At 35.0% G+C, this 20,528-nt stretch overlaps 2 protein-coding genes across 4 annotated transcripts; one reads left to right on the top strand and one right to left on the bottom strand.

Annotated features, from left to right (window-relative positions):
- The first annotated feature begins 725 nt into the window (after positions 1-725).
- Positions 726-12,941, top strand: LOC128187353 (ficolin-1-like). Of its 2 annotated transcripts, none has more exons than XM_052857769.1 (5): positions 726-850; positions 3,159-3,950; positions 9,711-9,833; positions 10,034-10,171; positions 11,700-12,941. In XM_052857769.1, the coding sequence occupies exons 2-5, from the start codon at positions 3,494-3,496 to the stop codon at positions 12,125-12,127; spliced, it is 1,146 nt and encodes a 381-aa protein (XP_052713729.1). In that variant the 5' UTR covers positions 726-850; positions 3,159-3,493; the 3' UTR covers positions 12,128-12,941. The 2 variants fall into 2 exon arrangements, with proteins under 2 accessions (XP_052713729.1, XP_052713728.1); XM_052857768.1 differs by lacking the exon at positions 726-850 and adding an exon at positions 1,562-1,778.
- Positions 10,160-20,167, bottom strand: LOC128187354 (uncharacterized). Of its 2 annotated transcripts, none has more exons than XM_052857770.1 (3): positions 20,020-20,167; positions 10,533-11,235; positions 10,160-10,451 (listed from the first exon to the last, which is right to left on the bottom strand). In XM_052857770.1, the coding sequence occupies exons 2-3, from the start codon at positions 11,203-11,205 to the stop codon at positions 10,345-10,347; spliced, it is 780 nt and encodes a 259-aa protein (XP_052713730.1). In that variant the 5' UTR covers positions 11,206-11,235; positions 20,020-20,167; the 3' UTR covers positions 10,160-10,344. The 2 variants fall into 2 exon arrangements, with proteins under 2 accessions (XP_052713730.1, XP_052713731.1); XM_052857771.1 differs by lacking the exon at positions 20,020-20,167 and adding an exon at positions 11,324-11,659.
- Positions 20,168-20,528: the final 361 nt, after the last annotated feature.

The following is a 20,528-nucleotide window of genomic DNA, read 5'->3' on the forward strand; positions in this document are numbered from 1 at the left end:
CCCTCTCTCAATGAAAACTGTGACTTATTTGGCATGTCTCTGTCGGCGAGCTTTTGATGTGCGTGAGTCATTATATTGGTACACAGTATATTGCATAATGAATAATAATATGGATTGTCTAAAATCATTTCCGTTCTCGAAAGTTGGCTGATTCACCCATAATTTACGTTTACAAAAAATACCTTTAAACCCATTCACAATTCTTAGCCAAAAAATTATTCTTACTTTATTTTTTTTCTTTCTTAAGTTTAAGTGTGAATGGATTTTTTGGTTGTAAAAGTTAATTATACACAATCAAGTAGACCACGAAGCATTCTGTACTCAAAAGTTTTTTTTATAACTGTGAAAACTTCAAATTAGGTTTTAAAACATAAAAAGTGTACTGGATTAAATACCCCAAGCAATAAATGATTTATAAAAAGGTTCACAATTTTGCTTTGAGCATAAAAAAAATGTTTTAACTTGTTGAAAATTTTAAAAATTGTCGTTCAATTGATCTATCTGTTTGCATATCTTAATTATGAGTCAAGTTGATAGCGACAAAAAAACCACCAGCGGAGAGAGAGAAACGAAGCATTTGACAATGTGTTTTGAATTGCACAAAGTGGCTGTTATTTTGACAGACATTACAGATCAAGTTTTGATTTTTATCTTCGGTCTGTTGTAATTAGCTTATTCTTTAAGTCATTGTCCCTATTGTTTATCACTAAAATTCCAAAGATTTCTTAAGCTTGCACAAATTTGATTATTTCGGTGCCTTATGCAACACAAGGTTGCACAAGATATTTCATTCGAGTTAGTTTTAGACCGGTCTATTGAACGAAACGGAATAAAAGCAAATTCACGTTAGGTAAGTATTTTTTCCGTAAGTTTCATGCGCTAAATTTGTTTGTCCAAATATTCAAAGTTGGCACTTTATTCTTTCTTCTTTAACCGTAACATTAGAATTTCATGAAAATATAAATAATCTTATATTTTTCAAATTCGAAGATTTTTCAATTCATGCGATTTATATACTGTCACGGTAAAAAGTTGGGAAAATTTTCCCACACAAATTTATTTATATGATAAGACAGTTTTGAGTATACATGGCATGTTTCAAATACCACTGATGCACTGAGTATACATGGCGGTGTTGAGTAAAAAATCCCTGCTGAGACAGAACCCCCGGTAGAGAGGGTGTGTTTGATTACTAGACAACAGCGGACCCCCGCGGTTCATCAAGCATATTTCCAACCGTAACCTAATTGACGTGGTAAAACGAACACTTCTAATGAAAAAAACCCTCACAAATCTTCACACCCTAATTTCGTCTCAAAACAGACGCAAATTTTATCTAATCTTTTAATTTTCAATTAATTCCCTTAAATCTCTGTGTTAATTAATTTGTATATATATATATAAAAACACACAAAAACGAAAGCGTTCCCCCGCACACACAGAATAAAAAGGTTCGGTGTCCTATTACAAGACGGATGCTTGGTAGAGTATTGATAAGAGCGCCCAGTTCTTTTTGTATCCGCTAGCTAGCTAGCTAGCGTTTGTAATAAGTTCGTGAGTCACAGAAATACGCTCTCATCTCTTACGAAGGCTACGAGCAGAGAACACATCGGTGATATAGTAACTTGAACAGATGTTCTCGCTGCTCGCACGGCGATAGTACACTGAACACATTTTGTGAATTCTCTCATCTTTCCGTGTCGGCTTTACACTATTTTGGATTTTTTGGATAATACCTTTAACGCACAGATTCTGCTTTAGTAGTTTTTTTTCAAAAGGTAAGAAAAAAAATTGTGCTACAAAACTATATAAAGTTTTGAACTTGTACACTTATTCCCGTTAGTACATGCTTTTATTTTTGGCTTTGACATAATTTAGTACATTTTTTTAATGAAAATTAATTCATAAAAATAATTTGCAGTTTAAACAAAAGCTTCTGTTAATGCAAAGTATGCACGATACAATTAATCTACTACATATTTTATTTTATTCTATTGCTCAACTGGCTTGAAGTTGTAGGTTGTAATTAAAAGTGACACCTTATGTCCGTTTTCTTTGATAATTAAGATAATGTATTGGCTCTCAGACGTTTTTACAATTTGTATCGGTAATTTATGACTTTTTTCGCACCCGCGGTGTTACGAGGGTGTGTAGGCGCTAGTCTGTAAAAGAAGTGGGGCGAATTAGTGAACTAATGACCCGTATATTCCCCTCGCGGCCAATGTCACAGCCAATATAATTCAACACAAAATCTAAACAACTCAGGACAATAGATTGCTCCTCACTTATAAGAATACAAATATCAAATTCATATCTATTTCCGAGGAATGTCGCAGGTATCATTTGCATGCCGAATCGTAACTCAATACATTTTCAGGTTTGTACGAAATTGTGTAAATGAACAGTCAAAACTTAGTTAATTTTGAATTGTTAAACCAAATCAAGTTGACAAAAAATAGAAATTTAACTTTTATTGTCCAGTTTTTGGCTGGGATTTGAAATAATATTGACAGTGTTTCGTCGAGAAAAGAGGCCGAAAAGAAAGCTTTATTCCGAGGCCCAGATAGAAACCTTATACCCGAGTGTTTCATTTCTCATTGATTATGTTTAAATCTCGGTATTATTTATTTATGTTTCATGTTTAAATTGAATAGCAAACATTAACTGCAAGCTTAAAAATTTAACAGGTATATGTGGTAGATAAAGTCTTCTTTCTGTTATACAAATCGGCGAAATTGAGCTAATAAATATTCCCAAAATATTTTGTTTTTACAACCGGCGTATCCGTTGCGGTTGCCAGAATTCGTTCGTGCTCTAAGCCTCATTTTACCAGTTGAACCTTTTTTTTCTCTTCTTAATGTGTTAAAATGGGGGTTAAAATGGAGGCAGAAAAACTAATATGTGGAATTGACAATAGCCAGTGAAATCAATATTTGGGGATGAGTCCGCATTCGGCACGAAAAGGTTTAAAACGGATTACAGGTGCTAACGGACAACAAAAAATAAAGTCACTGTCTCTTATTGACAGTTCAGACAGGGGACCTGGGTAGGTCTTGCTGACGGTTTGGAACAATAGATTGTATTAGCGTTTAAAAGACCGCCCTCTATCGGCAAGCCTAGCCTTCTAGTTCTATTTTCTTTCTCTCTCTTATTTACAGACCGGCAACTGCCCCGCATTACTCCAGTTGATACAGACCCACGACGAGCAAGATCAGCTGTTGTTTTTTTTCTCCTTTTAAAAAGGTTGGTCTACCCCCAATATACCTGACATGGAGCAAGATACCTGATACATTATATGTTTTCCATCCGAGTGACAAAGACGTGATTTATAACGGGGCTGTCCTCTCCTGATTATAGTGAAAAGGCATCTCTCCACACAAAAGAAAATCCTGCATTGAAGACGGATATATTCATTTCTCGAAATTCTTTTTGTGTGTGCAATCGCATGAATCTGTTTGACTGTGCAATTCGTCGGGACTGATTCCAAAAGAAAATGAATCTGAATAACTTGATTCGCGTGTTGTCCATCGTCTGTGTTTGTATTTTCGTAGAGCCCAAAGCTCACAAGGGCAATAGATGTCGGAAGTTTTACAAACAATTGTCAGCAGAATTTGATAAAAGATTCAGGTCGCTTGAAAAGAAACTCATCTTGCAACAAGACGTAACCCCCAATTCTACAAGGTCATATAGAGATCTTGTCTTGAACTCAAATGAATCTTTGGAGAGACTGAAGAATCAAATTCGTTCTCAGAAGAGAAGCATGGACAATTTAAATGGACATTTTGGAGTTTTAGAAAATGTTGTTAAGAATTTAACAGAGGCGATAGACAGACTTGGAAACATGTCCCCGCCAAAGACTGTGCAACCTGCTGCACAAGAAGTTGTGACGACGCCGGCGATAACTGTATCCGCGAAGACAACACCGGAACCAAAGAGAGGATTCCCCAAACGTAAGTTTTTCTATTTTTTTTTTTTTTTTTTTTTTTTTTAGAAAAAGTCAAATATTTTATAACGCACAAAGGCATGATGGCATGGTTAATGCAATTGCTTCCATATTCAAATGTCATCTACGTTTGGTACCCTTTCTTCTCTTGGTGGTTAAAATCACTCTCTATGCTATTGATAGTGTAGACTGTTTGTTTATTTATGATCAATTCATTTATATATTAATTTTTGTAAAGTTGAAAAGTTATTTCAATTGTTCAGAGTGACAAAATGCCTTAGAAATTTGTGAACACTAAGGTGCCAGTTTAAGTTAAAATGGGTCTAGTGCCATAAAGTTGTCAGAAATTCAAGAATGCAAAGAATCTTGTATTTTGTCATTTTGACGTCCTTGCAAGCGAGTGTAGAATGCCTGCTATCATATTTGATGTACTTAAATGCTATTGGTTAAATATAATTGGTATGAGCAGGTGGCACATTGGTATTTTACAGATCATGTACAAATATCTGTGTAATATGAGATTACAAGAAATAAAGTAAGGCATAAATCTGAATCTTAAGTAATCTTTGATAATGAATACGAAAAATGGTATGCGTGGGGGTAACTTCTAAGAGATATTTTTTCAATAACGTTGAAATATAGGTGAATAAATCAATTTAAGCTCCCATTTTTCTTGGACATATACTAAATTAGTAGTGACATTATTTCTCTGGTAGGATGTCAGTAATTTAAGTTATGGCCGACCAGTGTATTAATACAGCCCCCGGTAGAAATAAATAAAAATTAATTTTGACATTTGGTGACCTATTCCCTGTTTCTTCGACCTCGCGGATATTTGTCACTATACAATAATCTCTTGCCAACAAACAGATTAACTCGATTTATAGATGATCCCGGCCAGATGATTGTGTGAGATGCATTTGTCTTCGCTCAAATCTCGTTAATCCAATGATCTCGATAACATCGCTTGTGCATTCGCGCCCACCCAGTAAAAGTGCAAAAAGTGAAACATTTTCTCTGAAACTTTAGAAAGGAGATGTTAGATAAAAATGCCTTCCCATAGCGCCGCTTTATTTTAGTTTTACAAGGCTTGTTTAAAGAGAAAAAAAAATTGTAAATTACGAGTAAATTAAAATTGGTTCTATTTACTAGAGTTCTTCTTTAAAATAAAAATAATTTTGGATAATTTGATCAAATATGAATGTCAAGGATGAGGGAAATTAGAGAAAAAAATCATGTGGCGACCTAGAAAGTCTGAAGTCTGAGTGTGTCGATGGCTCTGAACGAACGGTATAATTCAAAACAGACAGTGCTGCTAATCACTGGATGGCGAGCCGAAACAACCAAGAGGAAATCAGTCGAAACATCTCGACAAGCGAGATTGAATGTGAACTAAACCAAGATAAATATTTAAGAAAAATCAAAAAGAGAAGCAAGACACCACACTCTGCTTCTCGGTTAAGACAGTTAATGCAGGTAGTTTCTTTTGCTATGCCGAAGTTTGTGCACTCGGGAATCCCGAGCTCACTATATGTTGTTGTTATTATGTTATTGACATATCTTGTGGATTTCTGCTATGCTGATTAATATATCAGAGATCTTGTTTGGAGAAGGCGGAAAAGGCGTCAACATATGCAGTGAATATAGTCGGTTATCATACAACAAACAATCTCCTCATTATGACCTATCTTACTAGTAACCACAGAATTAAGAATTAGCTGGGTAAAGGACTCGATGTCGGGGGGTCAGTTGGTGCCCACAGCAGATAAAGGGCCACAAGAACAGCTGGCCCAAAACCTCCAATATTTGTTTTTCGAGTTATAGTATTTGCACCCCCTGTAGAAAAGAACAATCCATTTAAAACATGTTTAAAATATCTGTCTTTATCTTCTTGTTTAACTTTTTACTTTCGCCGGAATTTGTGTCGAACCTCTCTTAACAAGGCCGAATTATGCACGGTTGGTTGGCGTGAAATGCAATACATAGAAACACGCAAGAAAGCACAATTAATGCTTTATGATTGTTTGCTCAATTAATAAAGAGCAACCTTATTTTTACGCCGATGAATATACATCATTATTTTTTATTTCTCTTTCGTTTTTTTAATTTCTATTAGTCAGCAGTTCTATTCTGTCTGTACCCAATGCTTCTCCCCATTTAACCACGCTGACCCTGAGCGCTGACGGTGTGATATTCCCTCAAATGTTCACAAGTTCTCGCATACCATGAGTATTTATTCTGCGATATGATTCTGTAAAGTCAATTCCATTATCATGTAGATTCTGGTCCAATTCCTGCGATTGTTGGCTATAGCGGACATTTTTGAAATATTTCGTCCATATAAACAAGCAACCCCTACTGTTACATGTGCATACCTAATCCAGGTTTGAATTGTCCGACTTTTTAAAAACTGATTTGGGTGTTGAAAGAACAGTGGCTATTAAATAAAATAGCAGAATTTTCCGCATCTCATAATATGTGCAATTTACAAACGTGGTACAGTAAAAAACTTTAATGTTATTTTATATATAGTTAGCAATATTATTGGGCAATTCCGAAATTGCAAATTTCTATGTTGATGCACACCCAATGTATTTCTTTGGCATTCTCTCGAAATTGTTCTTTTTTCGTTTTTCTTATTTTCTCTTATTATCTACGGCTACCTGATTCTTTTGTTACCGAAGTATTATTGATAGGAAATGCCCTTTAAGGTGGGAACAAGCAAGATATATGAGATAAGTTTTCACAAAGATCAGAATTCTGCATTTGAGTCTTGTTGTGCCTTTGTTTAGAGAGAGATTTAAGATATGCACCACATATATCAGATACATCAAATCAGTGGATTAAATACTGTGATACACTCAAATGTGAAGAAAACTCTATGACGGGCAGGTCTTTAAGCCTATCTGCCCATGACTCACCCATCAAGAAAGATCAAAAGATACTATAGGACCGGGTAAATTTGTGAACAATCCGTGAAACTTGACCCTATATTTTGTCGACATAGAACTCATTGTTTGCGTCCAATCATCAGTTTTGGACCATGTAATAGAGACAGAAAACCGACCCCTAATCCAAACGACAATGGCAAAATCATGCATCCTTGTTTTACACCTGGGACGGCTTAATATAGAGTCAACAGCAGATAAGTAATGTTACATTGTGACAAGCCTGAAATCTCTTTAACGAGATCAGCGATTGAATCATCGTGTTTGTCGACACTATGCTAGAGATAGCGATTTCTCAATGGAGTAATCTTTTTAGCGAAATCGCTGATCGTAGAGAACGGGTGGGAGCAGACTTTACTCTAAGCTTCGTGTGCCTATTAAACAACGCAGGTCAGCATGAGAGAGAGAGAGAGAGAGAGAGAGAGAGAGAGAGAGAGAGAGAGAGAGAGAGAGAGAGAGAGAGAGAGATCATCCACTCTTAGAATTTTAAGAACACGGTACAGAATCTTTTGTTATTGATATCATTTTAAAATTTATGAATGAATTGATTTGAACGCCCCTTTTTGAAAAAGTTAAAAAAAAGAAAAGAAACAAAATATATCCGAAGATGAAATTCTTTTCCGTATTCTGAATCGTAGCTAGATCTTTGGTTCCTGACAATTGAGAACAGACAGCGACAACTAATGGATCAATCAGCATGTTAAATGAAACACTAGATCAGGGAAATTAGTTACTTTGAAGTCAACCAAGTTAAGCCTTTGGGATGATAAGATTAGGAGAGGGCAACAGATGTGATAAAAGTGGGGGAAAATTATCTAGTAGTCGAGATGATTTAACGTCAAAAAGTTACAATAGAATAACTATTATATCGAAACTCCTTGTTGGCGATATTGGTGCCAAAATGTTCATATTCTCGCATTGAAAACATAACGACAACCATAAATTGGTGCTTGGCAAAATACAATACGGTTCTACTAATTGACGGTAAATTGTGTTGATTGTCTTTTTGACTGAAGATTTTTACTGTAGTAGTTTAAAGGGCGACATGAAAAAGAAAATTTCACAGACTATCGAGGAAAAAAAGGGGAGTTTTTTGGGGGGGGTTTTGAAACCATTTTGATAGATCAATGAATAATTGCAAAAAATAAGTTGCTTCTTTGCTGCACTTCTAATTGATAACAGCTTTTATTGTGTATATAGGTAAAGATTAATCACATGCAAAAGAGCTTAGCATCAATGATTGCAACGACTTCGCAAAGCTTTTTCTTTTTGATTTTGAATTAACTAATCATTTCTTGTGATAGCTTAGCTTAAATATGAAGTCTTTCGAAGATAATAACGAAACTTTGAAGAACTATTGCTTCAATGCGTAGATACGAAAAAATTATTTTTCAATGCATGGTTCAAAAGGATAACCCCGGCTCTAATATCAACCTATTTTAAAAATGTTTCATCTATTTATCCAGCAAAACAATTTTTTACGGCGGACTCGACCGTAGAGTTCTCTAAAGATACATATTATGTACGATTTCTCTTTTTAAAATTTCACTTCTTTTGAAAATGTGTGATTTGAATAGTTTAACATAATACTTGTATCCGAATTAAAAATAAATCTGCAGGTATATTCTTTTTTGGATGATAAGATAGGGGCATTATCCTTTTTATCTTATGCTTCTCAAAAAATTTAGCTGTTAGTAATCTTGTAGCGGGCCATAAAACGGAAGAGAAGCGTTCTGTAATATTTTTGATAGATGGGCAAAATCTGATATAATTCGTCTGTCTGCAATCAGCAGTGTTAACATATTTTAACTACAATATATCTGAAGCGTGATTTCTCGCTGTTAACTATGCACCATGCCTATAATATGGCACTCAATGTGTCAATATTCTATGAAGATAAAACAAATGCCTTAAACGATTTCCCGCAAGTATCTCTGTAGAAGTGCAAGCCACTTGCAGCATTAGCGCTTTGTGACGTCATCTAATTTTCTTTCCATAACCAAAACAAACCTCTTAAAGATCCCCAAATCGTGATTCCATTACTACTTATTGCATATTTTGTACTCGTGTTACCGTGTTGGTATCCGAACATTTTCACTCAAACTAAAAAGACATTTTTGGGGTATTTTCAATTTATTTTAAAATCCAGAAACTCATCAAACGCAGTTAATTATCTCTTGGTGAGTCAAAACTCAGTGAGGTGCTGACTTTGTTCATCATGTGCATTACCTAACTTTGTATTGATCATGGGTTACACGTGTACACTCTAACACAAAACCTGGTCTTCTAAACGAACCGTCTCGCTCATTTTTTTCAAGGCAAATTTAACTTCAAAGACATTAATTGAACAATATAAATGGAGGGTTAAATTAAAACAAAAGTGGGAGTTGTTTATCTTTACTTTAAAAAAAAATCAGGAATGGCTTTATTGCAATGAACTGATTCCTTATCCAAAAAGAATGTTCAAAGTGCAGAAAACACAGTTTTGGAGAGTCAACAGAGGGAAATCCTGCCGTGATTTAGCACTGGTCGAAGGTTCTTGCACTGGGCGGCTCTTGTTTTCATATTGATAAATGGTCGGATTCATTTTGGCATCCGACTTTTAAACTTCTAAACTCTATAACAACGAAACCGCTTCTTCCTTAAGGACTCTCACATGTAATCTTTCAAGCCACACCAATAAACTTTTGGTCGACTCTTTTTTTTTATTGGGGTTCATTCGGTGCTTACAAGTGCCTGTTCTTTTGCGTTTACATACTTTTGATAAACAATTATGTTTATTAACCTGATTATTAACATAAATACCCTTGTTTTTACAGATTGTCATGACGTATACAAACATGGCGGGCTCCGTTTCGATGGAGACTACTACATAAAGATTCAGCCACGGAAGTCCAAGGAACCCTTCAAGGTCGTTTGTAAATCCATTGACAACACCGGAGGTAATTTCATTTTCTTTAAAAAATGTGTTTTGACCTACAATTCGTTTGCATACAGTACGAAATCTAGAGAAGTGTAATTTTGTATTTACATTTATATGCATCATCACCATCAATTGGTTTATCTAAACGGGACGAATAATTACCATTTGATGTTTACTTGCACAAACGATAAAGACATGTATAAACTTAACTATTTACAGGATGGACTGTGTTTCAAAGACGCCAAGATGGCTCCGTAAATTTTTATCGAGATTGGAATACATACAAAAAAGGATTCGGAGATCCCTCCGGTGAATTCTGGATGGGAAATGACAAGCTCCATGAAATAACTAACCAAGGTGATTTATTCATACAATATTATACATCATGCACAAATCACACAGAACAATAAATTAATATTACATATTTACACATAAATGTACATTTATTTACAAATTCAAGTGAAAGACAAAAGTTATATTCAGCTGTACCCAAAGTCCCCGTAAAAAGGGTATTTGAGTGGTTTTCTATCTTAGTTGTACTCTTCCGGTTCCTCCCTTATTGTGTCATCCTGCTTGCGATCAGCTTCGATCTCCTTCTTGCCGTATTTTACTCTAAATTTGTAAACCTGCCCATCCTCTAAACAATTAAAAACAGAGATTATTTAATACTGAACCGTCAGAAAATAATTATTGCTATGGGAATTAAGATAAGTCTTACTTGGGTCTATGTAGCGTCCATCAAATTGTCTGTCACGAATAGAGACGGGCCTTCTGTTGTAGTTAGTGACGTATGGAGTGCTGATATTGGGGTTTGGATCTTCGTATTGTCTGGGTGTTCTTGGTTGATTATACCCTGTTAGGGAGGGGACACTTTGAGCGCGTGGCACATCTTTACCACCGTGGCTCTCCCATCTTGAATAGGCTGGGGCGGTGAACGGGGGTTCCCCTTTGCTTTCCATAAACACGGATGGATTAGCAAATGGAGGAGCAGTTTTGATGACGAATGGAGTCCGCGGCTCTTCCTCGATTAGGCTTAGCTTGTCGGACACCAGCGAGTCAGCTGCTGGGGAACGAGGTTTCCTCCCTCCCCCTCCCACTGTCTGTCGGCGTTTATTGGTCGCCGCTGTCCATGGATATGCAAACACTTGCGCTTGAGCAGGCTGAATATGTTTGGTGTTGTGATGAGGACAGTTGATGTGGTCGTAGAGCATTGACGGAATATGAAGACTGCTGGTGTTCGGAAAACAGTGACAGACATTTGGGTCAAAGTCCTCGTCATACAAGCTGTTTCCATCCTCGTCCAGTCGGAGAACGTTAAGTTCTATCCGTGCTTGTTGACCTCTTTGTTTTGGCAAATGGGCGGGGAGCGGCCGACGCATGGGCGACGCCATAGTGTCCGAATCTTAAGTCTTCACTTTATCCTGAAATAATGCAATATATCCATTAGCCTTGGTCCAGTAATTAACGGGTTTTGTGCAATCGTAACAGATATCACAGTCCCTCTCTTACCCACTCGATACTTTAGTTGCCCATGAACTGGACCGAAATATTGATGTCAAAATGTCTATTTGCTAAGTGAAACCTCCTGGCTCTAGTGATGAATGACAGTTTGAAAGGTTTCAATGTTAGCTTATCAGTATTATAACATACCAACACATTGTAAAGTATTTCATTGAAAGGAAACTTGATAATTTCTTGACTTATCGCGGCTGAGTTTGGTCTATGGCTTCATGTTGCTGATACGAGCCAATGGACCCAAAAGATTTCTTACACAAACACTCACACAATACCCAAATTCAGATTTTTTAGGTGAAGTCAAATCCCTTTTTTATGTTTTAAGGGTTTATTAAAAACTTGTATTCATTTTTTCTAAATTTTGATCTAGGTCCTTTCCAGTTGCGAGTGGACTTGGAAGACTTCAAAGGACAGAAATACTACGCAGTCTATAACTACTTCCGAATCGGCAACGAGACAGAAAATTACAAGCTACACGTTCGTGGTTACCATGGCAACGCTGGAGATTCCATGACATCAGTTCGTGACAACCACAATGGAAACATGTTCAGTACACACGACCGCGACAACGACAGAAGGGGATACAATAACTGCGCGCAACACTTCCGGGGAGGATGGTGGTATTCGGATTGCTACGATTCCAATCTAAACGGACAGTACTACCCACAGGGTAAACACGTGAATTTCTTCAACCGTGATGGGATCCATTGGAAGTCTATCAACGAAATGTTATCTTTGAAATTCGTTGAGATGTCAGTTAGACCCGCCGACGACCTATCGTCCGAAAACAGTTTGTAAATGCCAAAGGTTTTAAAGCATATACCGACGGCCTTTCTCTGAGGTGCTTATATGGAAAAACGTGATTGCTAGTCAGATTTTGTTGTGAAAGTTTTCCATGAATAAACTAATATATAAAAATTCATGAAAAGACATGGGGTAACAGTTGTAATACTCAAAGAAAGGAAATTCTTTAGAGTTTGACTTATTGTGATAATCGAGTTATTCTAAGAACCATAATGGTTTCTTTAACAGAATGATCAAACGCATCTTCAAAAGACTTAGACGAAATCTCGAAGGATTCGAGAAAGTCCGAGATGAACTTTTTTCACTGCCAGTCTCACTAAACAGTGAATTTGCAAAACTTACATTGTTTCGAAGTTAACGTTGTAAATAATAAGAGTTTCTTTTAATTGTTTGTCACTCATCTTCATTATTTTTCGTTATTTATTTGTATAGATCTGATCATATTTACATGTACATATTCATCCAAGATTTTACTCTGTACATGACAAAGGGATGTAAATTTGTAATGTTAGTGCTAGTCAATAGATTGGCACTAATTGACACGTTGTAACAGATTCTATATATCTAGTTCAGCCACATGAACCACATGTATTGTAAACACGTATAGTTCATTGTTAAACTAAACTATAGCAATGACGTCACGGTAGCTTGTTAATTTATTAACAATGTGATTTCGTTTTGCGTCTTTTTCGATTTTTATTTTTATATAAAATGTGGGGTATGAGATAAAGATGCTACATGTCTGTGCCTTTCCCTAATCGTGATATGTACGGGTATAGATTGAAATAAAGAAGCTCCCAGAAATCTATTAATTTTTTGTCTTTTTATATTCTCCGACTGGTTTATCTAATGAGGTATAGGTTAAGATTAAGGGAACGGTATTAAAATAGAGTAAAAGTTGAATTGCTTACACTCTATTTATGCATTAAAAGAGTCTCTCTCTCTCTCTCTCTCTCTCTCTCTCTCTCTCTCTCTCTCTCTGATATAACACGCTGGCTCTGGCCTGGGACATATGACAACTATTTACTTCTTTCTTGCCAAAATCATAACATTAGTCTGATGTCCATTGGCAAAAACACTTGTCAGCTGTTAGACAATAAACACAAAACCTGAACTCTGATCCCCATATCGTGCTCTCTCGAACACACCGTATAATTAACAAAATACGGTATGTATATACTCGCGTGGTTATACGAGTGACTTTTCCCCCTTCTTTCTTTTTTTATTTGAAGTGGCAGGGTTTGGAAATAAAGAAACCTTGTCTTGTTTCAACCTTGCATGTTATAAATAGCTAGATACTTCAACACAATTAATCATGTGTTCGTAATTATAGACTGATCGTTACGGATATATACACGATGCTACTCCTTACACTTTCTCAATATCTCATGTTTTCAACTGGACGCGGTGCATGTCGCCGTCCTTGGCCCCACAAAGGATGCACGTGTATAATTCACACTGTGTGAATGTTGTATTAGGTGCTAATGAGTATTGGCCAAAGGTTGATGAGCACTGATCAAATCTTATCCCTGGAGATGTTACTGGCCATCTATACACAATAGTGTACCGTTGTTCCCGCGGGACGTCTGCCAAAGTTAACAAGCATATGATTTTACTTTATGCATTATCTGCTCTTTTTTTATGTCTCATGATAAGTGGAAAATGAAAAACTAGTACAAGATCATAGTTTTGCTGTCTCCTACTTGTAGACAAAAAAAAAAAATCCCCAGTGACGTCACAAGAAAACCACTCGAGTCTTAGAACTAAGTGATGCTTTGCTTAAATCTATGAGACATCGGGGAAATATTCGGCAAGTACATGCAATACTGAGCTAAATCTTGAAAGCCGTGTGTCCTCGGACGGTTTATGTAAACTGACTTCATTTTTCTCTGCCATTGGGGTCAAATTGGGCTTCCGTGAGAAGGGATCCTTTAAATAAAATATAATGTAAACTATTTACGCGAACAGGGAAATGGTTGTCTTAAATAGCAAAGAGGCTTTTTAACGATGTGTGTGTATTTACATTAATACATTCCTGCTGATCGTTTGATGGAAACATGTCTCGCTTTGAGTGCAGCCAGTCTCCATTACGGGTGTAAAAACCCCGGGCCGGTAGTTACAAGAAGGAACATCAAGAGTGGCCATCACCCAGTGCCGCAAACAGGACCCCCGAATGATCAACCAGAAATCCCAGTCATCGAGCTAGACTTGATAAACACATTAGAATATATATACATACATAATGTACTCGGTAATCTGTGGTATATTACATTCATTTGAATTATATAACCAATGGTTGTTAAATTAATGGACGGTTTATTCGGTGCTTTGTATCTGATTTTCGGCAGCAAATGGTTACGACATCTATACATACATGTAAATATCTCTGAATTTTTCCAAAGGCTTTGATTCTAACGCATACGACGGTCAAGCTTCAAAGAGGTTGTGACTTTTATCATATAAAATGATAGCAACATAATTTGCTTTCATGTATGTGATTTATCATTGCAGAACTGCTCGTAATAAGTAGTGTTCATGAAATACACTGTTTGTTACTTATTGTTTGGTTTTGTATAAGTTAAGGGCATTCAGAAATGAAATTTCTCGGTAAAGTTATAAGGGATATACCTATTTGACAAAGTCTCTTTAAGGTGAGGAGGTTGAGTGGTTAACAAATTAACCATTATATAAGATCTTCCCTAAATTTTCAGATATGATTTGTTTAGTTATAAACTATCATGATGTAAAGAAAAAAAATCCATGTTTAGATTTAAAAAAAATGAATATTTTGCTCTATTTTTATACATAGCTCTTTTTTAAGGAGATTAATATAGTCTGAAAATAGACATGATCATTCAGCCCTCTTTAACTTTAAGTATAAATAGTAGTCGTTTTTTTTCTAAATGATTATTGCACAAAAACGCATACTCTTATCTTTAATAAGACACAGGGATAAGGGAAATACAGCCATAAGCTTGCTTTTTATGATTAATTTTGGATAGTTCTCTCTTAGGCATGTAGCATTCGTGTTGGGTTATTCTGTTCGAACATATTTCAAACATTTTGCACTGTGTCATGTTGTAAATTTAGAGTTTAACGGGTAGCAGTAAATACAAAATTTACAACAGGACAACTAAATTCGAAATTTACAACATGACAACTAAATTTGAAATTTACAACATGACAACTAAATTCGAAATTTATGTTTCAAATTGAATATTACAATCCTAACCTCGGATACAATACTAAATTTTATAGCGTACATTTCGGATAATGCAACACTTAAGCCGTATGAAGCATCGCTTGCATTGATGATAGTAGTCATAAATCTGTAAAAGTAGTATATATAGTACAGAATTATGGAGAGCACACTTTTAGTTTTAGAGCATATAGAGAACGTTAACGCCCTAGAATTGCCGTAAGTCATTGGATGAAAAAACTTTTAAGCAAATCTCTGTCAAATTACACTCTGGCAAGTGCACACTGCCATGTTGTATATTTTCTGCCATCCGGTAAATTCTAAATTTACAGAACGACAACTCTATAGCCTTTAGAACGTTATTTAAAATTACGACATAATCTCATAGCCTCGTATGATATGACATCAAACAGAGTTCACACAGAGCCTTCAGAATCACAATTATAGAATACATTTACAACAATGTACCGAGAAAACCAATAGTACATGTACATTTATTCCCAGATTAGATCGAACTCTCTCAATAACACAATCACTCCAGACGTCACGATTACGTACCCTTTTACAACGATGTTCTATTTCATGACAGCACACTTTCAACTAAATAAATCCTATTGATTATTATATTCCCATGCATCAGTTTATGTAATTTTGTTATCATAATTCAGAAACCACTATTATAATTTTTATTCCATGTCAAATTAACAGCATTTTGGAACAGATCTCTAGAGCTATATATATACTAGTTTATAATGGGTATACTGGAGTTTGTGTTAGAAATACATTTTAGGGCCTCCATGAAGCAAAATAATGTATGTATTTATCTCTTCCTTGCTAAACTGATCTAAAAACTAATCATCAGGGTAAAACTAAATGCTACCTTAAAATTCAAATTCTAGCAAAACGTCGACTTGTTTAATTTACAACTTAATCACGTGTTCAAAAACGTTTCATGGCTAGTTTGTGCCATGTAGCTGTACATATATTTGGAAATTCGACAAGAGCAGACAAGACAGCATAATAATTTTACACGTAAAAACTTAATAAACTTTTTGAATTTTCAACTACATCTAAAAATGCACAGATTTAGCAATTTAAAAATGTATACCACAGAATCATTATTATTCGTGGAGGCTTAAATTTCGTGGATGCTCTGGGTACCACTCACAAACGAATTAAATTCCTCAGCAAATTGTAAAGAGTTACGTTCCCGCGAACCTATAAAAACATTTGGGTATCCTCAAAAATTGGTCCATGAAATTCAGATTCCACGGTATGTATTCGCTAAGATTGCAAGAAAGAAAATGGATCATCACATTAGCAGCATAATTCTTTGTTTAGGAGACATTTCTGACAGAATGAAGTAAGAGGTATTGCATCCGTAGTTTCGATCGGGGAAACATCATGGTGTTTGTAGTATATGTTAAAACTATACATTACACAAATGTCTTAAAAAAGAGATTGAAATATTTGTAAATATTATTTCATGCTAAAAATGTTGGCTTGTTCAAGGTTTGGATGTACATCAAGAATGTTTGCTCTCTTTCACTCTCTGTAAACTTCTCGACTTTCGCCGAAAAAAATAGATATATATATCTTTCACATATAGGCGATTAAAGAGTTTTAGGTGTATCTCTCTTTTAACACTATCAGTCGATAAGGTTTTAAACATGCTTTTCGTTTACTATTTTTGCTTTTTCCTTGAGTCTACGCTTAATCGAAAATGTTTATGCGGCTAAAAAGTGTACATAAAAAAGCTACCACAAGCATGTTGTATTTAGATTCGCTCGATAAAAATACCACAGGTCTATTAGAAGTGATCTTTTTGGGGATTAAACGTTTGAATCATTTATTACCTGCCAAAAACGTGAATTCTTGCAATCATTTTCATAAGTTTTATTGCGTTTTTAACGGTAAAATTTTCCATTCCTTTGATTTATGGAAACCGCTTAACTCGGAGATTATATTTTTCAATTACCAAGAGATTATATTTTTCAATTATGGCGTTGTACTCTGGTCAAATAAAGGCATGTCGACTACATGTTTTACATTCGCAACCTTAAATTCAATTTTTAAGCAAAATATAGTGTTGATTGACTAAACCACCTAGCCTGAGAGAATCAAACAGCCTTGTTAGATACGACAAGAAACGAAAAATACCGATGCTTCAGATTTCAATATATATTTTCATCGTCTCTCTTTGCTTCCTACGCTTTCGTATTAAAGATTATCTTGCTATAACTTTAAGCCTTTAAGAAAATATGTTACAGACACTAAAAATTACACACCCTAGTCGATCTTTTATGAAATGAGTTGGTGATCTACACATTTTCCTGGCGGAGCAAGAAAAGATTTGGTGAGTGTAAGTCATCGACCATTCTCTCGGAAAAAAACCTACTCATCATTTCATGAAAACAGACGAATTCGCACCAATATTAGATGAAAATGTACATATCAATAGACGGTCAATTGAACGTTTTAAACTGAAAAATATTGGCGAAAGGGACTGAAGATAAAAATGAACAAGGAAAGCAGAGGACAATTTTAGTTCAGGGACTTAATTCTGTCCATTCCTTTTGCAATACACGAATGTTCAATTTACTTCAACAGTGATCCATCTTTGAAATTAGACGATATAAAAAGCCTCACAATCGACATAACTGCTATTACGAAGATATCAAAAGCCGTTAAAATATTAATATGATGTTCTTCATATGTGTGTGCTTGCTCTTGATCTCGTTATAAATACGCGGTGTACATTATAAGCGATTTATTTTTATACTTATTAAGTGGTGCTCTTATACCGTACAAAATGCAATAAAAGCGCAATTGCTTCAACATAGAACAAGATTGCATGATATATCGTTATTTTACTAACTAGCTCAAACATTTTTGTAAGTGGATATGAAGAGTGGAGATAAGATCAGCACCAAAAAGACCTTCGGGGGCAGACACTAGCAGTGAACTTCCGTTACTTCAAGAATAAGCGGGATGTTGGCAGTGTGGTAAAAGAATTCCTTGGTTTAATCATCAACTGAATATTATCTAGATAACTTACTGATAATGCGAAGATTTTATTTTGAAATATGCGGAAAGCTTATATCCAATAATTTTTTTTTTTTCAAAGGAAGACCAACCTGTTAATTCGTCCGAATTTATACGGGTCACTTGTGTGTTTAAAAACAGGAGAGAAGAATGAGAGAGAGAGAGAGAGAGAGAGAGAGAGAGTACAGGAAAAGTGCCATAACTCTAACACAGAAATTCAATGTAAAATCTTATACAGGATTCCTCGACACGCCGATTTTATTAATAATTCTTGATGGATCGATGAAGAATCTTCAGTGCAATAGGGAAAATTGTTTTGATTGCAAACAGAGTATTTTTAGTGCTTAAAACGTTTGTCTCAATTGATGCCAAATGCCAAAGATGGTTTGGTAATGTATATAATTTTTTATTGAAAAAAAAAACTTCCTAAAAATTAATATTGTTATATTTTTATATCTTTTACATCTCTGGATAAAATCTAAAAAAATAAAAAATGACAAATGACAAATAGTCACATAAAGCACATATCAAACAATAATATTTTACGAAGAAATTGAAACTTGCAAATTTATCAAATTTGAACCAATCCAGATTTTAAAAAAAAGAACTGTTCCCGATCAGAATTATTCTAAAATTGAAATTTTACAAAATTTATTTTCACGGCAGTTTATTACAAGTAATTGATATGCATTATGAGATCAACTGTAATTTTTTCCAACTTTACGTGATTTTGTTCAATATCAATTTGATTATATCCGGATCGGTTCGAATTAAAGATTTCCCAATTGTCCTTGGTTTTCACTATTTCGTTTCAATTTCTTGTTGAATGAATTTATAGCAATTGTTTAATGCGAGTGACAGTTGATTTGTAGTTTTTATACATAGGTTTAAAAATATCTACAATAATTTATTTCCGTTAACATAATTATTTTTTCAAAAATATCATAAAGTTTATTTGACCGTCTTTGATATGAATTTGACCGTCTTTGATATGAATGATAGATACATTGTTATTGTATTGAGCATAAATTGATTCCAAAGGTTTTGCTCTAAATTATCCTGTTCGTAGCCAAAACAATATTTCCGATTTTTATTACCAAAAAAAAAATCATATTATAATTGAAGGCCGATATCGGTCTCATTTTTGTAAAATCATTTTCCAAAAATGATTCTTTATCGATCCATCAAATAATACACTGGTGTGTTGAGCCACTTTACTTTAAAATTAAAGACACATTAATTGTGCCTTGAAAAACTTCCCATTTCCAGTAGTGAATTCCATTAAAGAATAAGGTAGACAGTCTTTTTATGGTTGTTCAAGTGTGGCCAAAATAGTTGTCCAATTAACATGCTTATTTTAATGGAGATATACACATGTAGAAATTCTATTCAATAAAAAAAATTGACGAATTGTTGGATCAGACCAATATCTCTTATATTAAGTTTCTATTTCATATGACGAAGCAGGCCCTATTATGAACTATATCAATTACTAGTATGTTTCTTAAAATGAAACCACCGTGAATTCAACATACATAGTTCTACACGAACTAGAATCCGATGTCGCCCTATACGACATAATATTAACGAATGCCGAAACAAAAACATTTAGGAATGTTTACATTATCACCTTCTCACTTACCTGTTTTTTCTGTCGTTATTTATTCCTAGTTCCTCACCGCAAAATAACGGGTCGTGCATTTGCGTTCTGCAATTTAAGGTAAATAAACTTCATATGACGTCTCTCGGAAAGAAAACCAACTGCGACTAAAGGTCGGCACATCCGTGAAAGGCCCTTTTATTCTCAAATTTCTTTGGAAATAAATTTTCCCTTTTGATGAGCATGAATAGATATTATGTAGACCAAGCCATCTAATTCAAAGATTTTCAATAACTTTTAAAGTAATAGAGAATTTAAATTTTTTTGTGTGAAGTGCGTTGTAAATATAACCTGATCGGTGGTTGTATTTACCTTGTAACCGAGAAGAACAGGAAATTGCTATTCATGAACAACTTGTCGTAAAATTTTTAATAGGGATTTAACGAAAGTCGAGAACTGGCTTCGTTATTATTTTCGCAATTACGCCGAAAAGATATAGACCCATGTTCCTCCAAGACAAATCTACGCTCCTAGGTGTTTAGCCCTTGACC

Source organism: Crassostrea angulata, chromosome 6, assembly GCF_025612915.1.
Source record: "Crassostrea angulata isolate pt1a10 chromosome 6, ASM2561291v2, whole genome shotgun sequence".
NCBI lineage: Eukaryota > Metazoa > Mollusca > Bivalvia > Ostreida > Ostreidae > Magallana > Magallana angulata.

Coding starts and splice junctions, on each gene's coding strand:
- LOC128187353 (XM_052857769.1), top strand. CDS start 3,494: ATGAATCTGAATAACTTGATTCGCGTGTTGTCCATCGTCTGTGTTTGT. Junction 9,834..10,033: donor ATCCATTGACAACACCGGAG/GTAATTTCATTT, acceptor AACTATTTACAG/GATGGACTGTGTTTCAAAGA. Junction 10,172..11,699: donor CCATGAAATAACTAACCAAG/GTGATTTATTCA, acceptor ATTTTGATCTAG/GTCCTTTCCAGTTGCGAGTG.
- LOC128187354 (XM_052857770.1), bottom strand. CDS start 11,205: ATGGCGTCGCCCATGCGTCGGCCGCTCCCCGCCCATTTGCCAAAACAA. Junction 10,452..10,532: donor TGGACGCTACATAGACCCAA/GTAAGACTTATC, acceptor TTAATTGTTTAG/AGGATGGGCAGGTTTACAAA.